General features: G+C 35.2%; 4 protein-coding genes across 8 annotated transcripts; 2 read left to right on the top strand and 2 right to left on the bottom strand.

Annotated features, from left to right (window-relative positions):
* Positions 1 to 14: 14 nt before the first annotated feature.
* Positions 15 to 5,533, bottom strand: LOC18595075 (GDP-L-galactose phosphorylase 1-like). 4 transcript variants are annotated; one of them, XM_088807472.1, is made up of 9 exons: positions 5,378 to 5,501; positions 5,138 to 5,192; positions 4,321 to 4,740; positions 3,981 to 4,114; positions 3,847 to 3,906; positions 3,489 to 3,716; positions 2,666 to 2,845; positions 884 to 1,135; positions 15 to 395 (listed from the first exon to the last, which is right to left on the bottom strand). In XM_088807472.1, the coding sequence occupies exons 3-9, from the start codon at positions 4,409 to 4,411 to the stop codon at positions 201 to 203; spliced, it is 1,140 nt and encodes a 379-aa protein (XP_088663598.1). In that variant the 5' UTR covers positions 4,412 to 4,740; positions 5,138 to 5,192; positions 5,378 to 5,501; the 3' UTR covers positions 15 to 200. The 4 variants fall into 4 exon arrangements, with proteins under 4 accessions (XP_088663598.1, XP_007022928.2, XP_088663599.1 ...); XM_007022866.3 differs by having other exon boundaries at positions 3,981 to 4,102; positions 5,378 to 5,498; XM_088807473.1 differs by lacking the exon at positions 5,138 to 5,192 and having other exon boundaries at positions 5,378 to 5,533.
* Positions 5,534 to 7,534: 2,001 nt separating this feature from the next.
* LOC18595074 (chitinase-like protein 1) lies at positions 7,535 to 10,341 on the top strand. Its single transcript, XM_007022865.3, has 3 exons — positions 7,535 to 8,072; positions 8,589 to 8,748; positions 9,656 to 10,341. Exons 1-3 carry the CDS (start codon positions 7,682 to 7,684, stop codon positions 10,071 to 10,073), a joined length of 969 nt encoding a protein of 322 aa, XP_007022927.2. The 5' UTR covers positions 7,535 to 7,681; the 3' UTR covers positions 10,074 to 10,341.
* A 1,190-nt stretch (positions 10,342 to 11,531) lies between these two features.
* Positions 11,532 to 20,259, top strand: LOC18595073 (GTP binding protein). Its single transcript, XM_007022864.3, has 12 exons — positions 11,532 to 11,739; positions 11,832 to 11,999; positions 12,312 to 12,435; positions 12,970 to 13,061; positions 14,835 to 14,933; positions 16,291 to 16,404; positions 17,369 to 17,433; positions 17,581 to 17,697; positions 17,868 to 17,943; positions 18,433 to 18,525; positions 19,433 to 19,483; positions 19,842 to 20,259. The coding sequence occupies exons 1-12, from the start codon at positions 11,653 to 11,655 to the stop codon at positions 19,938 to 19,940; spliced, it is 1,185 nt and encodes a 394-aa protein (XP_007022926.1). The 5' UTR covers positions 11,532 to 11,652; the 3' UTR covers positions 19,941 to 20,259.
* A 639-nt stretch (positions 20,260 to 20,898) lies between these two features.
* GHR1 (Leucine-rich receptor-like protein kinase family protein) lies at positions 20,899 to 26,693 on the bottom strand. Of its 2 annotated transcripts, none has more exons than XM_007022863.3 (4): positions 26,038 to 26,693; positions 24,358 to 25,827; positions 22,675 to 24,210; positions 20,899 to 21,657 (listed from the first exon to the last, which is right to left on the bottom strand). In XM_007022863.3, exons 2-4 carry the CDS (start codon positions 25,412 to 25,414, stop codon positions 21,074 to 21,076), a joined length of 3,177 nt encoding a protein of 1,058 aa, XP_007022925.2. In that variant the 5' UTR covers positions 25,415 to 25,827; positions 26,038 to 26,693; the 3' UTR covers positions 20,899 to 21,073. The 2 variants fall into 2 exon arrangements, with proteins under 2 accessions (XP_007022925.2, XP_088663831.1); XM_088807705.1 differs by having other exon boundaries at positions 26,545 to 26,693.
* Between the last annotated feature and the right edge of the window lie 729 nt (positions 26,694 to 27,422).

Genomic DNA, 27,422 nt, shown 5'->3' with positions numbered 1-27,422 from the left:
ATTCACTCGACATATTGATAGTATATCAAATATAAACTCTTTCTTGATTAGAGTCAGATACAACATGGAGAAACAAAACATACCATAACAAGCCTGAGTTATCAATAAGAGTACCACAAGATACAATGTCAATAGGATTCAACATAGTATTAAATTACTACCACACATGAGGTCATGAACATGCATTGAAAAGTCTTGGATCAACTATCAAATTTACTGGCAATGCTGCAGCAAAGCTGCTTCACAGCTTCAAAGTTGTCATCGTCAAGGGAGAAACTGCTCAGTCGTTTAAGCATGGCATCCTCGGTAACTTGATCGAATTCATACCTACACCTGAATAAGAAGTAACCCCCACATTCCCAAGCTGAAATTGCATTTGAGGCTGCAAATGATCGCTGTTGGATGGATTAAAATTAACCCATGATCAGTATTCAAGAGAATGAAATCCTCCAGTGGGATATCAATTTTGACAAAAGGAACCTACCATAGAATCTAGAGTGTTGGGTTCTGTAATTAAAACAAAAACCTAGAAAACACATTGTGTAGGGGGGAAATGCAACTATAGTTCATGGCCATTTAAGTTCATTTTGACTACAGATTACATGCATCATAGACAACATTATAGATAAGATGCATGTATAGCTTTGCATTTTCTGTCTTCTTGCCATTCTTCACAAACGATGACATCCACACAGAAGTTACAGAGGCAGCATTACCCTTCCACGCTCAAAATTAACTACGATTTAGTGTGATACTTTAATAGGAAATCCATCCAGTTTACGACATTGCATTAGAAATTTTAAAAGACAACAAAACTAATTAGATATCAAATATCACCAGTAGGAGGGGGCAAAAAAAATCTCCATGCTTTGAACAGACTTACCTGAAGAAACAAAAGGATTTTTTTGCCAGAATCAGTTATCATCAGATTATATTGCACATTCTTTTCCTCTAAATGAGAACATATCTCACAAATAGCTGCTGCCATTATCTTGAGATTATGAGTGGTCTGAAAAGAGAGGGTCTTAATAGGATAATCTATGACAGAACATATGTGAATCCCTCTCCTCCCACCACTATAGACAGTGTCTACAGGCCTGAACTCCACAGGTAAAGGGTCAGGGAAGTAGCAAGCCTGCATCATCAAATAAAGGAGTCATGATAGCTGTAAGCATGAATCAAATAAAAAGAATATAGCCACTAAAAGTAGCAGCATACTAGCATTATTTGAAAAAGAGATATGGGTGTTTATCTAAGCAATTGACCTTTTTACAGGCCATCCATTTGATACATACATTCGTTCCCAAAGCTAAAATAATCAACATCAGAGACCACTTGAATGACTTGTCATTTATTTGACTACTTATGTTTTTTTTTTTCTTCTTTTGTTTTTATGAAATCTCTGTACTTACCTTTGACAAACCCCGAGCAACGAGTTATGCCCATATGTCCTTTACTTATTTATTTGTTATTTGTCTCATTAATGTTACTTTGATAATTGATCAAGATTAATTTGATATTCAATGTGCCCTGTACTTGATTAGATCATTATCAGAGTAGTGTTTAAATTATTGAGATCTGAAAGTATAAATTATAGATTGTGAATTTAGGAATTTAGTTAACTTAATACCTTTATGATATAACAGTTAGCTAGGAATTTAGAGTGTATAATGCGAAGATTACAATATCAATTTGTTCATTACTTTGAATTAAATTGAAATTAACAGCCTCTATTGCTTAACTTTAAATTTCCTTATTCTCAATCAAAATTGGATTTGGTGAGTCTAGGAAGCATGAACTATGAATCCAAAATTACCATGAGTAACTTATTTGTATGGTAAAGTTTATGCCGAAGTTAAAGACCTCAATTAACTAACTTTAACATTTCATGTACAGCTAAGAACAATATTCACACATTTCCTTAATTACATGATTTTTGTTTAAAAAACTCAATAACATATCTATCTCTAACTTTTAGCATCTTAATATTAACAAACATTTATACTCTGATTCGAATCAATATTTGGATGGTAAAATATGGTTTGCATTGTTCGGATTTTAAAATCCAAAGTAATAGTTTTAGGAATTTTTTAAAGGACTGTTTGGAAACCAATAGTAGGGGTAGGTATTTTTATTAGAATTTTAGAAATGACTTAAAGAAGCTGGATTTGTATTTGGGCCAAATCTACTATAAACTTTAAAAGGTCCAAACCTTATCAAACAAGAATTTTAAATTTGAAAGTTTTTTAAATCAAAATATTTAAAATCCAAAGCCAAATTTTGGTTCCAAAAAATAACCTAAAGAACTGGTTAAGAATTTAGGCCAAATACACTTGGAATTTTAAAAGATGCAAAAAAGTATTTCAAATTAATTTTTGAAATTAAATTAGTCAAATTTAGCCCAGTTAAAATTCCCTCCCTCCTCAAAACTAGGATTCTTGGAAATTCTAAATGGAAATATTTGAAATTCAAATTCAAAACCAAATTTAGGTTTCCAAACTAAACCTCAGTTTTTTCTTAGCACAGCACGACCACAGAAGTGCTGATTGTAGTGACATTGTTGGATATAATTCACAAACTTTGAAGCCAAAACTACAAAAACATTTGTGAGCTCAACAATGACATGAAATAAAGCAAAAGAGAACAGCCATGAATGATTTATTACCTGAAAGTATACATCAGAACGATTAGGTCTACAGCAATCATAGAACACGCGAAATGAACAGTTATTAATTTCTGCAGCAACCCTTGTGACTAGTTCAACTGATCTTGGATCCAGGAACTGATAAAGTCTGTTTGTGGTACAAGGTACCAAGAAGACATGGCCATATTCAACTGGAGTTACCTTAAAAACCAACGAGTGCATGTATCAGAAGAATATAACTTAACGAACCAACTGTGCTTACTAAACATCAATGACATAGATTAACACCTATAATGGACATCTAACAGCCATTAAGATTTATTGACACAAGAAAGAGCAGCCTGTTTTTCTTCTTGGGTTACATAACCTCATATGTATGGTATTTTCTGTTTCCCTTCCCAAAGCATGTCTAAGCTGGTTGGCTTGAAGCTTTAAACACTGGAAGACCTCTAGATTGCCACAGAAATAGAAGCTCCCTTAAAAGATCATAAAAAACAGAAGGGACTGAACTTCAATGAAGCTTGAGTTGACAGGGTTGCTATCATGGTACAGAAAACTTAATGCAGACTTAATATGAGGATGCCACAATCGAGTCAGTGTGGATCCAAGTCATACCAAAAACATTTACATGTTTATAGTTTATTTGTTATGTGGAACCTCCCCTACCCCTCTGGGTCTCTTGAGTTAAAAGAAAAGATTAGAAGGAAACAAATTTCTCTCCAGCTTAATATTTGCAATAATTTTGTCAGGACAATCAATAGTGATGTTTTCATAACAGGGTATATACCATCCTAACACAGGAAATAAACTTACAATCAAAAGTTAAACCCACACTTGGCCTTACATTGATGATCACCAAGATGGCACTATCAGGCACAGAAGCCGAAGGAATAAGCTCAGATTTTGCCTTCTTGCTGCTGGAAACACAAAAGAGTAGTTCCTCTGGCTGTCTCGTGCAGTCAAATGCAAAAGGGTCCCATTCACGAAGTGTATTGCCCTCAGGTTTTGACAGATGACCTGTTATCTGTCCTTCATTCAACTGAGAAAGAAACTTCATCTTTCCAGCAATGGCCTACATAATGCATCACAGATAATATGTGTCTTTACCATAATCCCAATTTTATACTCAAAAAATAAAAAAGGAAGAAAGAAAAATGCAAGAATTCTCAGAACTAGGAGACCACTACTGCTTCATCGGGTACCTTAATTTCTGAGGCTGTCACATCATATCTAAAACAACCTTTCCGCATCCGATCTTCCCACTGCCAAATAACAGGAAAGATGGATAAAGATAATAAATAGACTTCAACAAATATATTCCAGATTTGTTCCATACCTGAGATAGCAGAACAGCATCCAAAATACTTTGCTCTTCCTCAGCAATGCATGAAAGACCTTCAAATGAATTGTCTTCCTCAATAGATTGGCTACCGAAGCAGTACATAGGGAAATTTGTATCTGTAAAAATTTCTTCAGGGTTTTCAAACACACATTTGAGGGAAAGAAAACAATGATATGTTAAGAGTCCAATACACTAGTCACCCCTTCAGCATGTCCTCAGTAAAACTTAATTTACATAGCTACAGCATCTAACCATGCACCATTTGTATGGAAAAGAATGCATTCTAATTCAATAGATGAACACTGAACAAAACAAAAACAAAATAATTACTAACCTTGAAGAAAGGAGTGAGAATGTATTAACTGCTCACACTTTCCATTCTTCACTGGAAAGCTATTATCTTCAAGCCATTTCATTGTAACCATCCTTATAAAAAGTATTACTAAAACAACAACTAAATACTGTAGCTCCACTCACAACTTGCTCCAAAATCCTCCACAGATGCTTGTATCAGCAGCCACCACCAGCAAGGAAAGTAAGATCTGCGGGATGCCCACCAGCTGAAGGTAGGGCACCACGACCACCGTGAAATGAAGGGGAAGCAATCAAGAATTTAGAAAATGCTGGCATACATTCTCTGCCCCTTCTATTTTTGGCACAAGTTTCTCTCCTTAGAGCCGTTTTTAAATTAACAAAGCCAGCCCGAACTGGACCAGCAGATCCCCTCCTCTCCTCCGAAGTCTTGAGGGAAAAACTGAAAACCATAAGACAGCAGATCAAATACAGCTCCAAGATACAATCAAGAAACTTAAAGAAAAATGCTTAATTATTTCTACCATATCAACTCAACCAACACCCTTTCTAATCATAAGACATACCACAAAAATAAAATAAAATTAATAATTTAAATAAAAAAATCATTGTTTTATTCAATAATCAGAATCCCATTAACAAAAAGTATAAAATTAACTAAGATTAGTAAAACAAAGCCATTAGAAGGAACAAAAACAAAGAAGCTTAACTTTTCTCACACTATCCAGCCAAATTTAAATTTTAACTTTGCCAATCTGAAAATCTAAAGGTTAATTAAAAAAATAATAATAATAACAAAAAAATCAATGAAACCCAATGAAATTAAAAGCAAAAATTACCTTTGGTAGCAAACAGAACTGTAAGAGAAAACCTTATACAAACATATAAAATCACCTGCATTCCAAATCAACGCCCAAAATTCTGTAAAACTAAATCATTCCATGTCTTCAACTAATCAAGATATTTTGCAAACAATCAAATTTTATATTCTTTTTTTTTCTTAATTTAATTTTGTGAATTTATAATGGTAAAGAAGAAACTTAAAATTAAAATTAAAAAATCAAATTGAAATTACAGACCTTTAAAAATGTCGCTGCTCCCCTTTCTTCCTCTCAAGAACCCTTTCTATTTGTCTCGAGGTTGAATTGAATCGGAATTGCTGACTTTTATGAAATCTTCTGTCCCGTATGTATGGAATAGGAATTTGACACGTGTAATTTCTGATCCAAGAAAATATCAAAGAGTAAGGCCCATGACCTTATACTATTTATAGAAAAATAATTTAGCTATATATAAAAAGTTAACGAGTGCTCTAAAAGCATTATTTAAGGGTAGTTAAATTTTTATTTATAATATTAATTTCATATTAAATGTGATAGTTAATTATTAATGTGATGAATTTAATACAAGAGAGATAAATACATGTCTATTACATAAGTCTATTCATGAGATAATCATAAGTTCATTTTTTTAAATTCTTTGAAATAAAAAAAACTTTGATTATTTTTCTTGTGGTCTCTTTCTCTTGTATTGTATAAAGACAATATTGACAAAAATAGAAAAAGAAAAAGATAGATTATATTCGGACAAATTAAGAATTTAATTCATGTGCTCTGTTAAAATATTAGATTAAATTCCTCTATAATAATTGGTATTAATCGAGTCTTTATATTTTCAAAATTTGTTAATATTAAATTTTTAATTAAGTTCTTATACTCTATAAAAATATTAAATTTAATTCTTTTTACTCTATAAAGATGTGAGATTATAATTTTTGTACTATAATTAGTATAGATCAAGTTTTCATATGTTTAACCTTTATGAATATTAATTAAATTGTTAACATCTTCGAGTTTTTTCTAATAGAATTTGTTGACGTGGCATTGACCAACAGTATCATAAACAGCAACAACCAAATAAAAGTTCAAAAAAGGTTATCAATGCATTATTGGCCTAACCAGTTAGAATCTTTTTAATTATGATTTAGATTTCACTTTGTTCCATTGTCCTTCAATTCTCTTTATACATCACATAAAATTTAGATATCTTCTATCATAATGAAAATTTTGAAGGTATAATATTTTAAAAAATTTTATTAACTATTTAAAAAAATTAAGATAAGTCATTATTTGTTTTTATTATGTTAAATAAAGTCTTTATATTTTTATTATGAGTAAAATAAACTATTTTACTTTTATTTTGAACTAAATAAATATTTACAATTAATAATTGACTTAATAAAAATATTTTTTGTTATTCTATGTTACGTGACATGCTAGCATATTATAATAAATAATAATGTGACATTATTGTATAATCATGTGATATTATTCATTTTCATATCAATGTCCCGTTAGTGCATAAAATGACAAAAAATTATTTAATAAAAAATTATTTAATTTAAAATAAAAATATAAAAATTAAATTAAATATAAAAAATTAAAAAATTATTTGAATTTTTTAAAACAATTTAAGAGTTTTTTTGGAACATTGTGCCAAATTTTTAACCTTTATGTAGAATTTGTCTCAAGTACTTTAATTTTTGTAATCATTTGGGTGGGAATTAAAATGCCACGTACCATCTAAAAATTCACTTCACATTTTTTAATTTTTAAAATTGTTGAAAATTCCGTATTGGTGGAATCAATGTTAAATCAGAATGATCAATGACAATGTCAGATTAACAACTTTAACAAATAAAATTTTACGACATAATCGATTGTACTGACATTAATAAATTTTAAAATTATAAGAATTATTGAATTATATTAAAGAGATTATATCTAATTTTTTCATAAAATATAAAAAATAAAAACTAACATAACATAGGAACAAATTCAAGATCTAAATTAAAATTCTCAAAAATTTCACATCAGATTAGTCAACATCATGTCAGCATGGCTCAAGGTACGGTTAACATAATCAATTTCATGACAGTAACCTTAACAGAAGAAGCTTGAGGTGTTACGCTCTGGTGAAAGGCGTGACCGTAACGGTAGAAGTAAAGGGTAGTCAAGCAGTTAAAACTCAGACAGATACCTTTTCATTATGCCCGCGGTTGTCGGTGGAACATTTGGTGGGGTCACTCTTCGTTAGCTTCTTTCCTCCAAAAGCCAGCCTGGTTTTGCTTAAACCTCGAACACCTACTCCCCTCTCAATCGCTCATTCACCGTTGGATCATCCCAAACATATTCGCCATTTAAGCACACTTCACACCTGTGGTTTAGACGGCCCTGAAAGAGACCCCCGATCTAACACCTTTCTCTGTCATTTCCTCTCCCTCTTAAACAAACTCATCCTCCATTTGCCCTCCCAGCCGAACAAAAATCAGCAAAGAAGAAGAAGAAAAAAAAGGGTTTGAAAGCAATCCTGCTGGGGCATCAATGGCTGACTTCAACAGGGCCATTGCTTTGATTCTCACTGTGGCTTTGGTTGCAAATCTTGCTGTGACGGGAAACGCTGATGGGGACAAGAAGATTCAAGTGAAGACTGTGAAGGGTAAGAAAGTGTGTTTACAGGGATGGGAATGTAATGTTTGGTCGGTTTATTGTTGCAACCAGACCATTTCCGATATCTTCCAGGTTTATCAATTTGAGAACCTGTTTTCTAAGAGGAATTCGCCCGTGGCTCACGCCGTGGGATTTTGGGATTACCAGTCTTTCATTTTGGCTGCTGCCGACTATGAGCATCTGGGTTTCGGGACAACCGGTGGTAAGCTTATGCAAATGAAGGAGATCGCTGCTTTTCTTGGCCATGTCGGCGCCAAGACATCTTGTGAGTTTTTTTTACTACTAGTATTAATTCTAATGCATTTCCAAGTTGACTGCTTATTTAGTAAGATCCCCAATTGTTCCAAGTTTATAAGTTTATGCCTATGGTTATGAGTGTTTTGTTCGAAATTGAAAGTCTCAAGTTTTTAAATGGATACTGGTTTTGATTGGTGCTGTGCATTCTGGTCCAAATCAGCTAAGTTCAGATCTGTATGTCGGTGTTAGATAAATTAAGTTGAATGGGACTAAAGATTCAGATATATTAGCAGTAATAAAGATGTAGCATTATCGATTTTATTATCTCCTGTTTGATTCAATCTTTCTAGGTTTGATAGTGCAGTACGTATGTTGAAGTTTTTTCATTTTTTAAAGCTTTGTTTTTTAAATTTTGGATAAAATGTAAGAAACCATTGGTTAAGCACGCCCGATGAGTGTTTATTTTGTATGTTAGGATAATTTTTAATTGTTAGTTGAGCTATAGTTCACGCTTCAGAGTTTAAATGGTGGTTAATGATTTCAGGTGGATATGGAGTGGCAACAGGAGGACCGTTGGCTTGGGGGCTTTGCTACAATAGAGAAATGAGCCCTAGCCAGGATTACTGTGATGACTCCTACAAGTATGTGTATCCCTGTGCTCCTGGAGCTCAATACTATGGCCGCGGTGCCTTGCCAATTTACTGGTATGTACAGTAGTTATGATTAAAACATTTATTCAACTTTTTCCATCTGCACTAAATCATCTATTTGTTAATATCAACACTATTTTATGACTTGAGAGGATTTTTGTGTTGTTTGTGACTGATAAAGTTTTAATTGTCTGTTCAAGCAACTATTCTGATTAAATGATTTATAGGGATGTGAAAACTATTTGGTTTATTCTTATCCCGTATGGTGCCTTTTCACTTTTTGCTGTTAGCATGAAGTATATTCTTGCTGTTTCACTGCTGAACCCCTTGATATTTACCTGCAATTTTCTTGGGACACATATTGGCTATAACTTGTAGTTACTTCATGTGCTTGTATGTCATGTGCTTAATACCAAAATAGATAGGCATGTCTTGGCAATGTCTTACAAAGTTCATTCTTCCTAGGCATCCAATCTTGATGGACAAAAATGATAAATAAGAAGGTATACATGCTCTCTTCAAGAAAAAGTTCAATTTAATTGTTTTATAAAGTTCAATGATTGATTGTCAAACAATAAAAAGTGGGATGCATTCCAAATAAGAGAGGGGGATGGTATTCCGTTCAATGTATTGAGTTGGCATGTCTGTTTGTGTTTCATCTGGTTGAGTGTGCTGTTGTTGCATCTTTGAGTAAATATTATGTTGTTCAACATTAATCTACTCAAATGCACTTTGATCAACACCCCCCTGTTTGCCCCCACTTGGGCCCTCATATCCCCTATTTCAATTAATCAATTGATTACAAAAAGGATGTAGGGCCCTGATATGTTCGATTGGCATTTCAAATATTATATTTTCTGTAGACTGTATGCATTTGGCCCTGTTTCCTTCAGAGTTTTCTGCCCTAGGTCGTGGAGATGATATATAGCTCTGCTTGCTTTTGATGGCTCTTTGATAATAGGAACTACAACTATGGAGCTGTTGGGGAAGCTCTGAAAGTGGATCTGTTGAACCATCCTGAGTACATAGAGCAGAATGCTACTCTTGCCTTCCAGGCTGCCATTTGGAGGTGGATAACCCCAATCAAGAAGAAACAACCTTCAGCGCATGACATCTTTGTAGGCAACTGGAAACCTACCAAGAATGACACTTTGGCCAAGCGGGGTCCTGCATTTGGCACCACCATGAACGTTCTTTATGGAGATTATCTTTGTGGGAAGGGTGATAACGATCCCATGAACACCATTGTCTCCCACTACCTGTATTACCTTGACCTGATGGGCATAGGGCGAGAGGAGGCAGGGCCACATGACGAGCTAACTTGTGCTGAGCAGGTTGCATTCAACCCAACCGTTGCTCCCAAGATTGAATCTTCTTGAGCTTTGTGTACTATTAGTTAGCCAACCTTATTGTTATACTGCCCTTGTCAAAGGAAGAAGAATTAATAAGACTTCTATGTGTCGGCATGAAAGGGAGGCCCACTGCATGGTTATATAGTAAGTATATGTTGATGTTGATTTGCTACTGCTCTTTGTAATTGCTTGTGTAGATTTTGATATATTTGTTTTCTTCTTGTGTTCCTCATGAGAATGATGTAATGTATGAACCCACCATTTTATTCAATATCCTTAAATTATTACCTGTTCACTCTTTGTTTTGGAATTTTGTTCTGCCCTCATTTGCACATGAATATTCCTGATTTATTGAATGAGACATTGAGATTGAAATACAATATGATAATAACTCCTATGTGTGTCTACCTAACCTGAAAGTAAACTCTCCCTATGCACTTTTCACTGCATATGGTTTCAATCCTATGGATATTTGTTTGATTTTGATTGTCAATTTTTTATTCTCTTAAGAATATAAATACCAAAATTTTCACAATATATAGGCTAATAACAAATTTTGTCATTATATTTCAATTATGTTGTACTTATATATTTATTTTCATTGAATTTTGATCAAAAGTAACTAATAAAAAATATTAGTAAAATATTGGGATCTATAAACACTTTATGATTATGATTTGGACGATCATAGAAAATATGTGACTTTGAAATTTTGCAAGTATTAATTATAAATGAACTATTATTCTATACATTGAACTTCATTAAATGAACTCTAATCTAATTTTCGAAAAAATTTTCAACTTGAAATGATCTGATCTCAAGTGATTAAACAAAAATTATGATTTAAAAATTTACGAACATTAATTATAAATGGATTATTATTTTATACATTGAGTTTCAAAAATCAAAACTTTAATTCAATTTTTGAAATCTTTTCTTGACCTGAAATGATCTGATCCCAAGTGATTAAATAAAAATTATGACTTGAAATTTTACGAATAGGAACTATAGATGGATTATTATTTTATACATTGAACTCTAAAAATTAAACTTCAATTCAATTTTTGAAAAAAAAATTTCGACTTCCAATTCCAAGTAATTAAATAAAAATTATGACTTGAAATAATACTAATACTAATTATAGATAAATTATTATTTTATACATCAAGCTCCAAAAATCGAATTTTAATCCAATTTGTGAAAGTTTTTCCCGACTAGATATGATCCGATCCGAAGTGACTCAATCCAACCCTACTTGATTCACCTAATTGACACCTGTAAGAATATATTTCCACCATGAATATTAATTCATTAGGAACTATACATATCTATTTTTTTTTTGATATACATATACTATCAAATTGGTTAAATTTTCATACCACCTAACGTATTACTCGCAAAAGCGGGCGTGCGTTGAGGCCGCAACGCGACGCGACCGTCGCGTGCTAGGGTTGGAACCGTTGGGTATAAAAGAGATTTCCAAACGTGGTTAGACTTCTTTCCCCAAAAGCCAAAACCAAAAACCCGCCTTAGCACTCCACTCCGCTACTTCTCACAGCTGTGTGCAAAACCCTAGACCTCGAAGCTACTTCCAACTCCAAGCGATATGCCTCCGAAAGCAGCTAAATCCAAGGAAGCACCAGCCGAGAGGCCCATCCTTGGCCGGTTCTCTTCTCACCTCAAGATCGGAATCGTAACTTTCTTCTCCTTCTTTTTCCCATTTAATTTGGCAAAATGGTTTTTTTTTTTTTTGTTTTGTGAGCTGAATTGCTTATTGATTTGCAGGTAGGATTGCCAAACGTGGGCAAGTCTACCCTTTTCAACACCCTCACAAAGCTTTCTATTCCTGCTGAGAACTTCCCCTTTTGTACCATCGAGCCTAATGAAGCCCGAGTTAATGTTCCCGACGGGCGCTTTGACTGGCTGTGCCAATTGTACAAACCCAAAAATGAGGTATACAATTATTTTCTGTTCTGGCCGTGTTTGCATAACTACTAGATGCATGCCATTTATAGGTGACAGGGATGACAGCGTAATAGTAATACTGCTATTTCTAACATCTAGATGCATGCTTGACTTCGGCTTGATGATTTAAGTCACTGTGAATTGAAAAAGATGTAGCATGCGGCTATTCGTTCTGGTTGGATAATCTAGATACTATCATTGTATCTGTTATAATAAGTGTCATTTTTTTATTGCAGAAAATGCACACTTTAAATTGGAACTCATTTTTTTTTAACTTGTTTGAGCTCTTTTGATGCATAGGTTTCAGCTTTCTTAGAAATTCATGATATAGCTGGACTGGTTAGAGGTGCCCATCAAGGGCAAGGGTTGGGCAACAGCTTCTTGTCTCACATCCGTGCAGTTGATGGCATTTTTCATGTTTTGCGTAAGATGCCCAGGCTTTCGGGCTGGAAATTTCTCTATTTTATGTTACTATAATTCTGGTGTTGGCTTAATATGATGCAACAAAAAATTTTAAGTCTTTTCATGTTTTGTTGAATTGTATTAATTTTGCTTTTCAGTTGTTGTCTTGTGAGTAGTGCTGTTCTAATTTAATCTACTTTATAAAACCATTTTGATGAATAAAGTTTGAGAATGTTAAAGAATAATTACATTTGGTATTGTGTAGCTATGTTATGGTCAGTCATGTTGTTCTAACTTCTGCTGAAGGATTGATAGATCATTCAGTACGTTGTGAATTAGGTTAGTTTGGCAATTTCTGCCCTTAGAAGCCAAGAAAGTTTCCATGTGCATTTTATGGAAAGGGCTTCTGAGAAGTTATAAAAAAAATTGTGTTGGTAGCTTTTACTAATCAGTTCGAGGTTTATTTAGACCATTTTTATTTGATAGTTGATACTTTTTTCCTTTGATATAAAAGTATTTTGTTGGTAATGATTCTTTTTATACTTAATTGTAACAGGTGCATTTGAAGATTCAGACATCATCCATGTTGATGATTCTGTCGATCCTGTGAGAGATTTAGAGACTATTAGTGCAGAACTACGATTAAAGGTTTGTGAAATTATTGAATTTTAACGTACTTGCAATTAGTATTTGGAGCTCTGATTTCTATAATAGAATCCAAATGCTACACTGGCTTGTTTTTCATGCGAAATCATTGGATGTAGACATTGGAATTGGAACATTGCTTTGATACGCATGCACAGGCTTGGCATAGGTTGAGTTAGTTTTAGGCCTAGTGGCAGAGCCCAATAACTTCATTCTAGGCTATGCCTTGGCCACACCTGTAATCAATCAATATGTGAAACTCTTTTCATTTTATTGACATATATTAGATGCTGAGTTATCAAGCCTCTTTGTAAAAGGCTGCAATAATGGCAGGTATCAATGTTTTGACTATCAGTTTAACTAGATTTTAGAAATTAATTTTCTATCTTTTTTTGTTTGGGACCACTTGTTCATATCTTGCCCCTTACTTATGCCTCTGTAAATTTTGTTCATTTCTTGTCTGTGAAAGAAATTGATGTTTTGTACTTACATTAGAGTTGAACTTCGTTTGACTTCTAAATTCAACTCAGTTCTAGAGACCCTTGGAGGTTTAATAAAGTTAGTTCGACTTATGTAATAGAGTACTTACGTAAGAGTAGTTCAACTTGTATAATATCAAGGGTAAACTATTCTATTAGTCACTTAAGTTTGTTAAAGTTTTATATGTTCAGTCACTTCTTAATGGTTTGTTTCAATTCGTAGTCATCATCCATTAATTCTTAACGGAATGCTTAATAGGCAGCCCAACTTATCAAAATTCTTCTCATGTGTATTGGTGACATGTCAAATAAATAAATAATAGAAAAAAAAAAGAAAAAAAGTTGGAAAATATTGGTGGGTGAAATGTTGTCCTAAAGCTTTGGCATTTAAGCCCAAAAAAGAAAAAAAAGAAATTGTGGGTGTCCTACCTTTGTGCTTTTTGAAACAGGCAAGAGAACAAGTGGGAAATGGGAAAAAAATATTAAATAAATATCAATTGATGATGATGAACATTATTCTTTGTTGCCTTTCTTAAACTTTTCTAGGTCAGGTGATAAAATGCATCTTATTCTTGGCTGAGAGTTTTAGCTAAAAAATATGGATCTTTAGGTGTTTTCAATAAAATTTCAGACTTGGCACATGATCTTTGACAAATGTCCAGTTGTCCACAATGTTGGATTCAGTGACCTCATCAACTTGTATGAAATTTTGTATGATGTCTCATGCTATAAAACTGTTTTTTGCTCTTAAATTGTAACCACATGGAAACCAACTTTTAGTTTGGCTCTACAGGACTGGTAATTAAGTATAATAGGGGAGAGTGATGACCACTATTGGATGTACTAATGTCAAGTCACATCAGAAAGCTGTTGGAGGCGTTTAACAGTTTAACAATTGCCTTTCTGTGCTTTGATTGGTTTGTTCGCCACACAAAGAAAGATTAAGCAACATATTTCATAAGCTTGAAGTTAAAATTGGAATTAAAAAGATTAATACGTACATACATGTACTTTAGTGCTGCACTTCCTGTGTGCCTTTGATTGTGTTGGTTTCCTCTTAAAATTAAGGACATTCATCTTCTCACCCATTATTTTGATGTGTGGGTTTTAAGAATTACTGAAAGTTAGTTACGAAGTTTTGGTTTTCACTTTGTATTATTGTTACAAATGTGATCCTGTCTTTGGTTCAATATGAATTCCTTATTTTCTTGACAGTTTTTGGTACTTTTACTCAATATTAATGAACCTAGCAGGATCTTTATATGCTGAGTACTTATTCTAAACTTTATTTTCATAGGATGTTGAATTTATTGAAAAGAAGGTAGAGGATCTTGAAAAGAGCATGAAGAGGAGTAATGACAAGCAGTTAAAAATAGAGCTTGAGTTGTGTCAAAAGGTACGGTTTTGGACATGCAATCCTTTCTTTTGGCTGCATGTCTCATCTTATCTCCCTCAAATTTCCTTTTATTGGTTCTTTTCTGTTGATGTTGCTAATGTGTTATGGATGGAGGAGACATGTGTTAGCACATCAGATAATCCGTAGTTTACAAGCGATTCACACATGGGAAGTATAGACTAAGTCAACATGTCTGATTGATTGCTGGCAGGTTATTGTTAACAGTTTCATTGTTGCTCCTATTTTATTGTTAGTGGTAGTTTTCCATCTCAAGTTGTTGGAGGTTGTGTCTCCACCTTTCCACTTTATTTTCTTGCTTTAAGGGTGGTTATTCCACCAAGCTGTTTCTAAAGAGACAGTGAAGTTAATAAAAAGGTTTTGTTCAGAATCTATTCAAGTTTTGAGTACTTAAAACTCAAGAGATCTGCAGGTTCTCTCTAACGAGCCAGCATTACAAACATAGGTCGAAAAAAGAAACCTTCCACCCAAGTACCCAGCGTACCTCAAACTAAACCCAACCCTTCCACACACCGTCCCATAACTCGATCCGTTTCTAAGGACCGTAACAACATGATTCTCCTAGGTGACAGCCCTTAGTTTGTAACATTGATTTTTTTTTCTTGTGCACTGAATTTAGTCAGTATTGTTTGTACAAAATGTAGGAGACCCACTTCTGTTCTGTATTAATAGTGATGCTTTTATATTATGACTCATCCATTTTGAATGTTTTCTGATCATTTTTAACTTTCATTCAGACCACTCTTAGGATTGAGTGGGCTAATTTGACTTCTGGATCAGATTTAGGTTGGTCCTTTATTCTCTTTCCTTTAGAAAAATAAAAAGATAAAAACATTGAGTCGTAACTAGGAATGTGGTACATATAATAAACAACATAGGAGTTAAATTGTGTTTAAGTGGCAAGTTTCTCATACATGATTTAATAGTTTAGTTGTATCTGTGTGACTGCTTCTGCTACTTTCTTGTACAACTTTTTTTCTCTTTGAGTGTGTATTATGTTATTGTCATTTTATCATTGCATCTGGCAGTCTTTAAATGATTCAATATCTTTTGTATATGTGCTTCATAGTATTTAATTTCAGAGGTTGTAGGCTTAGAAGCATGTGGTCTGAGTTGATGGAAAGTGAACCTTTCTAGCTTTCAGTTTAAGAATGAAGTTAGCTTCAAACATGTCTTTTTATTCAAATGATCCACCAGATACTCTCTTATAGCAGTCAAGCATTCATTTTTATCAAATTATCAGGTTCATTTTCATGAGCTTATGTTATAAATCTAAATGTTTATGGTGGGTTATGCTAAATGCTAATACCAAAAAATAATGATGCTTGTTATCTTACAGGTCAAGTCATGGCTTGAAGATGGAAAAGATATTCGTCTAGGGGACTGGAAAGCGGCTGATATTGAGATACTCAATACTTTTCAATTGCTTAGTGCCAAGCCCGTTGTTTATTTGGTGAGCCTGATGTTCTTTTTTACTTCACTATTCCTATTCCTTTTCTTTTTTATTTTATTGTTATTTAGTGCAATCTTTTCTTGTTGTGTGTTAGGTAAGGTGTGCTTGTTTGTGCTAAATCTATCTTTTATGTCATCAATAGTTTTTGTTGCATGCTGCATTTATGATCTATATATAACATATCGTACATCTCAACATGGAGATTGGTATGTGGTCTTGAGTTTCCAAAGATAAGGAAAAATATTAAAAAATATGCACCCATGTCGAACACAGACCCATGTCCAATAAAGACCCCCAAGTTTGAGCAACATAGGAGATGAACTACTGAAAGGATAGACATATATTGTATCCTGTTTAATATGCTTTTGAAATCATTATTTTCTTGTTAGAAAAACATGGGCATATTCACCTGATTGTGTTTCTGGAATTGATGATCGAATATTACTTATCGATCATAGCACTTGTTTCCTGAATGCTGAGATGCAATTTAGACATGCTGGGATAAGTGCTCAAGTCTCAGCAAGGGCTTTCTTATGTTGTGAATTTTAAAAGTGTGGTCTTATTTATGAGAATGAATCAAACTGCAAATAAAGCAAGTTATATTAATACCTTTCAACAAGTTTGCATTAAAGCAGGTGGCTATTGTGGGGTAATAGATATAAGTCTTGCATACTTAGTATAGATTTTCAATGAAGTGTTCTGAGCTTGTTTTGGCTTTATTTTTAGCTTCCTGGACTTCTTTTTGCAATTTCTTCTTGATTATATTTTTGAACAAAAAAACTGACAGAAAATTGCCCATTAATAAATTTGTATTACATTACAGCTTGTTCTAATATGGGAGAGCTTCAGATGTGTTACATCTGATGCTGTAAATTTTTTAGAGAAAGCAGTGTCTTTCACCTTTCATGGTTTCAAGAATGTGGCTAGAGATTTTAGTTATGATATTACTGTATCCTATCTACAGGTTAACATGACTGAGAAAGATTACCAAAGAAAAAAGAATAAGTTCTTGCCGAAGATTCATGCTTGGTATGCTCTCTTTCTTAGTGTGTGGGCATATTAGAGGTTCATTTACTCAACTGGAAAAATTCTGCTTCTTAGATTTATCATACTTGGAAAATTTTTATCTAGGTTTGATTTTACTCTACTGGAATGAGAATTATTTTATCTTTGTAGGGTGCAAGAACATGGTGGTGAACCAATCATTCCTTTTAGTGGCGTGTTTGAGAGAAACCTTGTTGATATGGAATCTGAAGAAGCAGCAAAGTATTGTGAGGAAAACAAACTACAAAGGTTAGTTGAAACTGAATATGTCTCTTATTATGATGGTTAAGAGTGCTTTTAATTTGAGAAGTCCTAGTCTCATGGTTAGATAGTCTTTCAGTGCTCTGATGCTTGAATTGTCTTTTTTCCTATTTTTTCATGGGTCTGTATGATGCTGAGCAATCTTTCCAATGTTACAGTGCTCTTCCAAAGATCATCAAGACTGGTTTCTCGGCAATTAATCTCATATACTTTTTCACAGCAGGAGCTGATGAGGTATCTAATGCTGATTTTTATATTTTTTATGGGAATGCTTGGTTCTTACTTATGTGGTTCTTACTTATATATTAACAAGTTGTATGAAGGATCTAAAGAGTATTAACGCTCTTAAAATAATCTAAGATCATTATATTGATTTTGTAGACCTTTGTTTTTACCTTATACTATGTTTTCATCTAGACTTGTCAGTTAGATAACAGACTTTTTGACAAGCTTGCTATCTCAACATCAAGATCATGTCTTTAGAATTCTTAGCAGTGACAATGATAATGGGGTATATGACATAGTGACTGATATTGCAATGTTGTAATCTAAGTGACTGTCCTTAGGTTTTGGATTCCCTCAAGGTCCATTCAGTTGCAAGTTTTGAAGCTCTCCTCTAAACTGGATCACTTCTTGGAGATTTTGTTTCAGTGTAGCTTATTTGTGTTTGCTTTAATCAAATGATGGCTGTAAGATAAAATGATTTGCTTATTGCTTTTCCAGGTGAAATGCTGGCAAATTAGACGGCAAACAAAGGCTCCTCAAGCTGCCGGAGCCATTCATACTGATTTTGAGAGAGGATTTATTTGTGCTGAGGTTGTTCTTAATTCATGACTTTCTGTCTCCTTATATTAATTCCTTGAAAGAAAATTTTAAACTTTGCTCTGGCATTATCTTCTGTGATGAACTATGACAATCATTATGCTTTTCAAATCTCTAAGCTGAAGCTGTTTTTTTCCTCTTTCTCACACTCAATATCTTTTACCTGCTCAGAATTTATTAATTGCAGTTGTTATACTGATTAAACTCTAATATTGAAGCTTCTGCCCTATAAGCTGTTGTTGCTCTAATTGAAGCCACAATATGTCCTGTTCTCTTTTGGACTTAAATATTATGGAAAGATGTAATTAAAACAACGCAAAATTTACTATGTAGTGTTTCTTCTTTTATTGCATTTGTCCCAATAAATATGTTTTCCTTGATTTCACTGCTAAGAAAAATCATTCTCATGGTACTCTCCTTTCATTGCTGTCACCTGTTGTTTGCTGCTGCCCATGCCAAAACCATCCCTCTTTCTTTGGTTCGCAGTTCAGAAGCTCCTGTAGGCAGCTTCTCTGCTTTTAATGTTATGTAATCTCTAGCTACCTTTATTTTTTTTAAAAAAAAGCAGCCTTGTGCATGCAGTATTTCCAGTATTGTGGCAATTTTCTCCGTGGCATTGCCACCATACTGTTGTCACCATCATACTCTCCAGCCTCTGTTCAAACAAAAAAAGGGGCCTTCTGCTAGCAACATTACTTCTTTACTGTTTTCACCACCATTCTCAGCCACAAGATGTTAGCTGTTAAGGAGAATGTGTTCTCTATATCTGGATTGAATCATTGCTGTTCACATCAAATGTTGCTTTGCCAATGTATTTGTTTTTTATTTTTCAGTAGCTTTTACAGTAACATATACATGTCAAATTTCTGTGTAGTGACTTCGATTTCTCGATTGTGTCCAGGTCATGAAATTTGAAGATCTGAAGGAGCTTGGCAATGAGTCGGCTGTTAAGGTTATTAAAAGCATGAACAATTTTTACATAGCTTTTCCTTACTTTAGTACCTAATTGTCAATTGAAGGTTTAGAATTACAGAGTGGTAACTAACTGTTCAAGGGAATAAATAACTTGCCAAAAACATGTGATGAAAGATTAATGACTAATTTTAGGATTTAAATTGAGGTATGAGGTGCTGCATTGTGCTTAAGCCACAGCCCTGGCCGGGTGGACTAGCATATTGCATCTTGACTTCTTGAGCTATGGCTGCTCTGTGGTTCATATACGAGTTCCTCTGTTGTCATTTAACTAGTGAGATGTTACTTGGTTCCAGCCTTTGCATGACATTTTTTCTCACTATTTTCTCTTTGTTCAGGCTGCTGGAAAATATCGACAGGAGGGGAAAACTTATGTGGTTCAAGACGGAGACATAATATTTTTCAAGTTTAATGTTTCTGGAGGAGGGAAGAAGTAAGGCATACAACTTCTCACAACCCAAAGAGAGATGAGTTAAGGAGTGTGCTGTTGGTTATGCATCTATTATTTTGATTTATGAGCTTTATCATCCCTTATGACATAGGGGTAGGATGAGACTGTATTTTCCAAGTTAAATATCTTTTATGAGTTTGTAGAAACTTATAGCCTTTGCTTTTATGCAGCATCACTTAAATTAGCATAACTTATAAATTTGCAGAAAGCCAAGACTTTTGAAGGCTTGACATACATTGATTGATGTTGCAAACTCTGTACCATTTTTTGTGTATTGTGTATTGCAATCTCCCTCATTTTGACCATTGAACTGAAAATGCAGCAATTTCCAAGGGCTCCCTTTGCTCCTCTATGATATTCATCAGTTCTAAAAGTCTCAAGTCCAAGGCCAAGTCTTGAAGGGAGGTTCTTTGTGGCACAATTGAATGGAAATCTCTATTCTTTTCTTATTTAAAAATTTAATTTAATTAAAAAAGAAAAAAATAAGATGAGGGTAATGACAATTATCATGAGTTGGTAAATAAATGTGATTGTTTAATGTCAATGAAAAAATATGCATAAAAAAGATTATGAACCAAAGGCAACCAACCAAACCTATTAAGCAAGAACTTTAACCCAAAGCAAAGCATACTGCAACAATTCCCAAAAACACATTGCCACCATTTTTGTTTTTGTTTCCTGAAGAAATGAAACTGCCACCTATTGGCAATGTCCAAAAATTCAAGCTGAAAGCAAGAGGCTTAACAGCTACTGGTGTGAGAGTACAAACCAAAACTTGCCTTAAAAACACTAGTGTCGGTTGATAAGAGAAAGGTTCTTCATAGAGCTTAATACTTGATCTGAAACTCATATGAAGACAGAGCAGAAGAGTGAAACTGTATTTTGCCATCCAAAAAATATAAAAGGCCATTATGAAACATTATAAATCATCATAGAACCAGCAATTAGGTGAAACTTTTCTATCCATTCATAATGTTCCTCCATTTTTACAACAAATTTTGAATGGAAATCAGCTGTTCAATATGCCAAAAGAAAAGACTCAAAAGGGAGGCCAATGAGAGATTAGATGCCCTGAATATTTAAATCTAGCTATATGAGATACAAGAGAAAAAAAATGGATTATATAGAAGAAAGATCTTCATATATAGTCTTGATACCTGGCCTCTCAGAAACAGATCGTACGCATCTTGATGCTATTCCAAGGACCTCCTTCATCCCCTTCTCAGCAGCTGGATTCCCCATCTCTTGGGCCAAGGCAGAATCAAAACAATCTGTGCCGCAGCCTTCTGCCACCCTCAACCGCACCCATTCTGTCAAATCTATCCCTTCCTCTTCCCCCGGAATTACATCACCAGCACATTTACCTGTTAGAAGTTCCAACAGAATCACACCGAAGGCATACACATCTGACTTAAAGGAAAGCAGTGGTTTCTTGGTGTCAGCCAACTCTGGTGCACGGTAACCCAGGAGCCCAGAATCCAGGATTTGTTCCACAGTACCAGCTTGGGTCATGAGGCGGTGTAGGCAGTAATCTGCAATACGTGCATTAAGATCAGGCCCATCTAATAGTACATTTGTTGCCTTTAGGTTACCATGTGGAACGGCACGGTCAAAATGGAGATAGTTCAGGCCACGTGCAACATCAACAGCTATTTTCAGCCTCTGTGCCCAGGATAAGGGTGGGCCTTTCCTTCCCGGTCGATCTGAAAATATCAGATTTGATCATTAGTAATGTCTCTCATACCTAGATGTGTATATTCTGAATACAAATATATTTTTTCTGCCGTTTTTACATACTAATTTTTTATTAAAACATAAAAAATGACATGATTATAACCTAATTTTCATGAAAGCTAGGAAAGGAGTATCAAATAGGGAAGCATGAAAGATTATATCATATCACATATAATTTATTCCTTAATGGAAAATCATCTATGAAAAGAAAAAGAAATGGAGGTGAAGGAGAGTGGAACAACTTGTCTACCCATGCAGAAGCTTGTTAAGATATTAGAATATAAAAGAAAAAGACTTTACATAAAAACAATACTAATTCACAGAACATTAACTCAACCATGCCAACAGCTATTCATCAATGAAACAGACTGCAATGCAAACATGCAAGGAAACACATTTGCATTTTGAACAAAAGTAAATGGAAAACAAAAAGATGCAGCTCTTGATATATGGCCCAGAAAAGAATAAAGCTGACAGCCAATTGGCTTAACGATTTTGTTTTTATTACTAAAAATATACTTGCTTATAGTAAATATAACCTGCAAACCAAATCATAAAAATAAATCAGCAAGTCCGGAATAAAACTATAGCAACTATGTAAGTAGTAAAGCAGGTATATTATGGGCTAACCTACTGGCAATCTAAAGCATTTAATTTTGCAAAATAATGGTGTTCCCACATCTGTCTTTTACCCAAGCTTGGGACCAAGTCCCCTCGATTTTCTAGGAGTAATGAAAGGTCTATGTATGGATCTGGAATTTAAACTGAAACCTTCCCAAAATGGTACTACACTAAAAGGAGAAAGAGGCCAAGCATATGAATATAAACTCAATTAACAATGATGGTGAAACAAGAGTTAGATCAAATAATAAGATTTCCACCATTGGCCCCCCTCCCCCCCTCTCTCTATGTTTTTTTATTAGTAGTTTTCTTCTAATAATAGAACTGCAAATAATGTATTGAAAAGCTACAGGGTAAACAGTTACCGTAAAGAAAGCTTGCAAGACTTCCAGGTGAGATATAATCTGAAAGAATCAGCTTCTCATGCTGAGTGGGGCCCCAATAGTACCCTCTCAAACCCACCACATTAGGATGCCTAATGTTGGCAAATTTTTTAGCCTCCTTAGCAAATTCCTTTCTCTGTTTTGCCACCCCTTCTCTGAGCCACTTCACAGTCAAGAAGACTCCATTATCCAATGTTGCCCTGTAAGAAGTCCCATGACTGCTCCTTCCCAAAACTTCTGCTGGAGCCCTTGACAGCTCCTCAGGGGTCAATGTGACTGTATCATCAAGAAAATGCAGCTCACCGACCAATCGATCTGGCGATCTTACATCCAGTCTTGCAAGGTGCTCAGCAGTAAATGAATCTCCAGACTCTGGCGACCAAGATAAATGGGTGGCCTTTGAAGGAGAATAGCCAGTCACCGCTGCCATTTTCTCACTGGGACTGATGTCAGATGACCCTTTCCGTGAAGACACAAGATCCTCCGCTGAAACAACCAAAGCACCCCCACTCTCCGTACCAGCAATGCTAGAAGGGTTTGTTGGTGCTCGCTTTCGAACATCTTTACTTGTAACATGCTCTGGTGGAGTTCTCCTTGATAAACAGATGTAATGTAGGAATATAGCAAGCAGGATGAGAATGATAAGAGCAACCACACATGACACCACAATCACCCATTTGACGATTGTGTTGATTGGTTTCCTCCTGGAATGTTCCCCAGGGGCATTATTCGATCCAGGAGGACCACTCGGAAAATGCAACTTAGCATTTCCAGGGTAGAAGGATGAAGTAGGGAACTTCCTCAAATTTTCTGGGACAACTCCAGAGAGATTGTTGTAGGAAACATTAAAGCTTCGAAGACCATTAGGAACCTTGTTCGGTAAAGATCCGGTAAAATAATTCTGGGATATATCTAATGAGTTCAGTGATTTCATGTCAGCCATGGAAGATGGCAGGGAACCAGATAAGTTATTGCCTGCAAGATTGAGCAATTGAAGTCCAGCCAATGACCCAAATTGGCTGGGAAAATAGCCATTAAGCCGATTATGAGACAGATCAAGAGCATGGAGGTTGGATTCACTTGAAGGAGAGAACTCAATAGCACCAGAAATTAAATTATTCCCAAGATGAAGTTCTTCCAAAGTAGCCAAGTTTAGTAGGTCATTTAAGAGAGGTCCATCTAATTGGTTGAAACTGAGATCGAGGACTCTAAGCTTTGGGTACTGCATTATCACTTTTGGTAAAGAGCTACTAAGGGAATTATGTGAGAGGTTGAGATGATTTAAACGCAAAAATTGAGGGGTTACCTCAGGAATTGACCCTGTCAAAAGGTTCTGGCTGAGATCAAGGTATTCAATATTTCCCCAATGTACCATTCTGGTTAAATTTCCTTCTAACTTGTTATTTGATAGATCAAGTACCGCACAACTTCCAGTCAGTAAAGGAAGTTCCCCTGTGAGCCCATTTGAGGAAAGATTGAGTATCTGCAGATTTGTAGACATGATCATGGATACGGGCCCTGAAAGATGAACAGGAAGTATGAGGCATAGTAAAACACAGAAAACGGGACAAAGCAACTAAGTATTCATAATTTGACAAAAATCACATATGCAAGCTTTTTGGGATGCCTATATAAGCTAAAGTATCAGGATCATTAAAAGGCTACCTGAGAGATTGTTCCCACTTAGATCAAGCTCGGTTAAAAGCAAAGAATCTCCTTTCAGCAGGACATTAGGGATGAAGCCTGAAAATCTGTTGTTGCTGAGCTTGAGGACCTGAAGATCATATGCAAAATTAAATCCAGGCAATTCTCCAGACAGCTGATTGTAGCTTAGATCCAACACCTCTAAATTTCCAAACAAACGAAGCTCCGCTTCCCCAACCAATGATCCAGTAAGTTGGTTGTGGCTAAGATTTAAATACTTGATACTCTCAGAAATGCCTGGTAGTGACTTCTCCGAACTAGAGCTCTGTAGCATATTCCTACTAAGGTCAACATGGCTGGCATTTGAAAGAAGGAAAAACTCCCCATCTAAGCTGCCATCTAGCATATTCCCGTGCAAGTCAAGCACCTGAAGACCAGAAATGAGCTCAAACCCTTTTGGGATTCTCTTGGTAAACTGATTGGAAGATAGATTTAGATACAACAGCTCATCCAGTTTTACTACTGAGGTTGGGAGTGAACCAGACAGGGAATTGCGGCTCAAGTCCAAAGATTGGATTGAAACAAGCTCTGAAATTGTATCTGGAACAACGCCTGAGAAGTTATTCCCAGCCAGTGAAAGATTCCTTAAGCTCCCTAATTTACCAATGCCTGGCGGCAAAATTGAAGAAAAGAGATTATTTGACACATCCAGAAATTCAAGACTTTTGAAGTCACCTATATTGTCAGGAATGATGCCTGTGATAGAGTTGTTTGTCATGGAGAGTTTCACAAGCTTCGTAAGGTTCGAAAAAACACTCAAGTCTGCATCAGCAGAGAGACTTAAGTTATCAAGGATAACACCAGCAACATTTCCTCCATTACAAACAATCCCATTCCAAGAAGAAGGGCAGCCATCGAAATCAATGGACTCCTCATTCCATGAATCAAGGACATATCCTGTAGGGTCATGCTTAATACCCTTCTTGAATTCAAGTAATGCCAGAATGTCCTGTGACGGAAGCTGCCCCATGGCAGAAAGGAAAAATAAAGATAACACTAAAAATTTAAAGAGCTTCATGGTAATTCTATCAACCCAAACAAGTTCAAAGATAAGAAATTAAACGCGGGTCTCCACTCCCTAATGCAGAGATTTGATTGCAACAAACTTAATTTTAGAAAGTTTATGGTTAAAAAACAAAATAGAATCCAAAACCTCCTTCAATCTCTGCAGTAATAACCCCTTTACATTAAAGTAACAAGGTAATTGCACTCTACTACAGGGAGTCCTGAAGCTCTTAAATGCACAAATTCAACGAGGCTAGAACCATTTCACTAAAAGCAAGAGGAAAGCTACAAGCCCTTTCTTCAGTACAAGCAGCATTGACCTTCAGAGGAGATGGAAACAACAACATTCACCTTCGGAGGAGATGGAAACAACATTCACAGTTTCAACTCAAAACTGAAAATGTGAGCAATGAGACAGCAATGTACCTGATAAAAGAACACATCATGAGAAAACCAAGCCTTGAAAGAGCTGATTTTGGTTCCAACAAGAACCAGTGATAAAGATACTCTTTCAACAAGGTCTTGAACAAAGCAAACTAAGCTAAAGCATTAAATGACTGAAATGAACTGCAACAACACTGGGCTCCGTTCAGAGATCTAACGATCAAAACATAAGAAATGCAACATTTTTCTTACCAAGATCTCTTCTTCCATCAACAATGTAGGCTCAAAAGAAACTTGTGATGTGAAAAGCTCAAGACTTTAGAGCAAACCAAACCATTTCCTTGCAAAAATGTAAGAGCTTCACACTAGTAAAAGCTCACTCAAACAAGAAATGGGTCTTGAGAATTAAGAGCTAAAAGGGAAAATAGTAAACAAAAAGACACCCAGATATAATCACTAGGCCATGAAATTGTAAACCCTTTCAAAAACAGTGGAATTTAGTTGCTCAAAAAGTGCCTAAACCCTACTTCTTTAATGACAATGACAACAAACCCCCCCAAAAAGGGGTTGCCTTTGTCTCTTATACTACTCTCTCTCTTTCTAAGTCAGCATGTGATTTTAGGAGCCCAAAAACAAAACCCTAAGCTTACTTGCATCGGTTGATTAAACAACATCCTTAAAATTATAAATCCTGCCATTAGTCTCCTTTTTTTTTTTTTTCTTCTTTTAAAAAGGCTCTTTAGAGAGGCTAGAGCTTACAGTGGTGCTTCAGAGACAGGGTCAGCAAAAGGCGAAAGGGGACAAAAGAGATAGCGGGAAAACAGTTTAGGGCCTTTTTTTAAGGACTAATTAGGGATTTACCCGCCAAAAAATAAAAGAGAGGGAAGAAGAGAATCTGCCCTTTGCAATGTCCGTTTTTTTTTTTAACTCTTTTTGGCATGGTGGACGTCAAAGGATTTATCAAATCCAGTTTAAGGTTGTCTTTGGCCTTTTGCATGAGCTGGAGAGTGAGGTCAGAATTCGTATCTGTGTGTGGAACCCCCCCCCCCCCCCCCCATGCCATTGCCCCTTTGACCAGGGTTTTTCTTCTTTGGATTTGGTAATTTATTTTTTTCCAATTAATACTCTTAAATTTTTTTATTTAATAATTTGAGAATTTTATTAAATAAAATTAGTAATTTAATATTACTGAGAATAAAAATTATGTACACAATATTAATTAAAAAATTACAAAATATGATGTAAAAAAATTAAAATTTGTACCTTTGATTTGGTTTTACCCACTCCACTCCCACAGTCCCAGTCCCGGTCCCCACCCAAACCCACAAGTGCCAAGTTCCAATAAAACACAAGAGGGGAGGTGAGTTTGATGGGAACATTTATTGGAGGGGTGGAAGGTGGGACCCTGACCCCACTTTTTTCCAGAGATACAACCGTTTGAATGGTGACGCGTGGACAAGTTGGTCCTCGTGGAATACCAGGGCTTGATGATGGTGACTGAAGAGAGGGGGAGGACCATGAGATGAGATGGATGCTAGTCCCTCTCACGAGAATGAAGAATGATGGAGGAAAGAAATATAAATGGCAAGGGTGGACCCCACTGAATTCTCTTTCTATCCTCCAATATGTCGGGGATG

This window comes from Theobroma cacao, chromosome 6 (genome assembly GCF_053813885.1).
Source record: "Theobroma cacao isolate CCN51 chromosome 6, ASM5381388v1, whole genome shotgun sequence".
NCBI lineage: Eukaryota > Viridiplantae > Streptophyta > Magnoliopsida > Malvales > Malvaceae > Theobroma > Theobroma cacao.
The sequence above is the reverse complement of the archived record's forward strand: the minus strand, read 5'-3'. Positions and strand labels throughout refer to the sequence as shown.

Coding starts and splice junctions, on each gene's coding strand:
- LOC18595075 (XM_088807473.1), bottom strand. CDS start 4,411: ATGGTTACAATGAAATGGCTTGAAGATAATAGCTTTCCAGTGAAGAAT. Junction 3,717..3,846: donor TGACAGCCTCAGAAATTAAG/GTACCCGATGAA, acceptor TGCATTATGTAG/GCCATTGCTGGAAAGATGAA. Junction 396..883: donor AAATCCTTTTGTTTCTTCAG/GTAAGTCTGTTC, acceptor TCCATCCAACAG/CGATCATTTGCAGCCTCAAA.
- LOC18595074 (XM_007022865.3), top strand. CDS start 7,682: ATGGCTGACTTCAACAGGGCCATTGCTTTGATTCTCACTGTGGCTTTG. Junction 8,073..8,588: donor TGTCGGCGCCAAGACATCTT/GTGAGTTTTTTT, acceptor TAATGATTTCAG/GTGGATATGGAGTGGCAACA. Junction 8,749..9,655: donor GGTGCCTTGCCAATTTACTG/GTATGTACAGTA, acceptor CTTTGATAATAG/GAACTACAACTATGGAGCTG.
- GHR1 (XM_007022863.3), bottom strand. CDS start 25,414: ATGAAGCTCTTTAAATTTTTAGTGTTATCTTTATTTTTCCTTTCTGCC. Junction 24,211..24,357: donor AAGTGGGAACAATCTCTCAG/GTAGCCTTTTAA, acceptor TTCATCTTTCAG/GGCCCGTATCCATGATCATG. Junction 21,658..22,674: donor TCTTGCAAGCTTTCTTTACG/GTAACTGTTTAC, acceptor TGATATTTTCAG/ATCGACCGGGAAGGAAAGGC.
- LOC18595073 (XM_007022864.3), top strand. CDS start 11,653: ATGCCTCCGAAAGCAGCTAAATCCAAGGAAGCACCAGCCGAGAGGCCC. Junction 16,405..17,368: donor CCAAGCCCGTTGTTTATTTG/GTGAGCCTGATG, acceptor TCCTATCTACAG/GTTAACATGACTGAGAAAGA. Junction 17,434..17,580: donor TTGCCGAAGATTCATGCTTG/GTATGCTCTCTT, acceptor TTATCTTTGTAG/GGTGCAAGAACATGGTGGTG.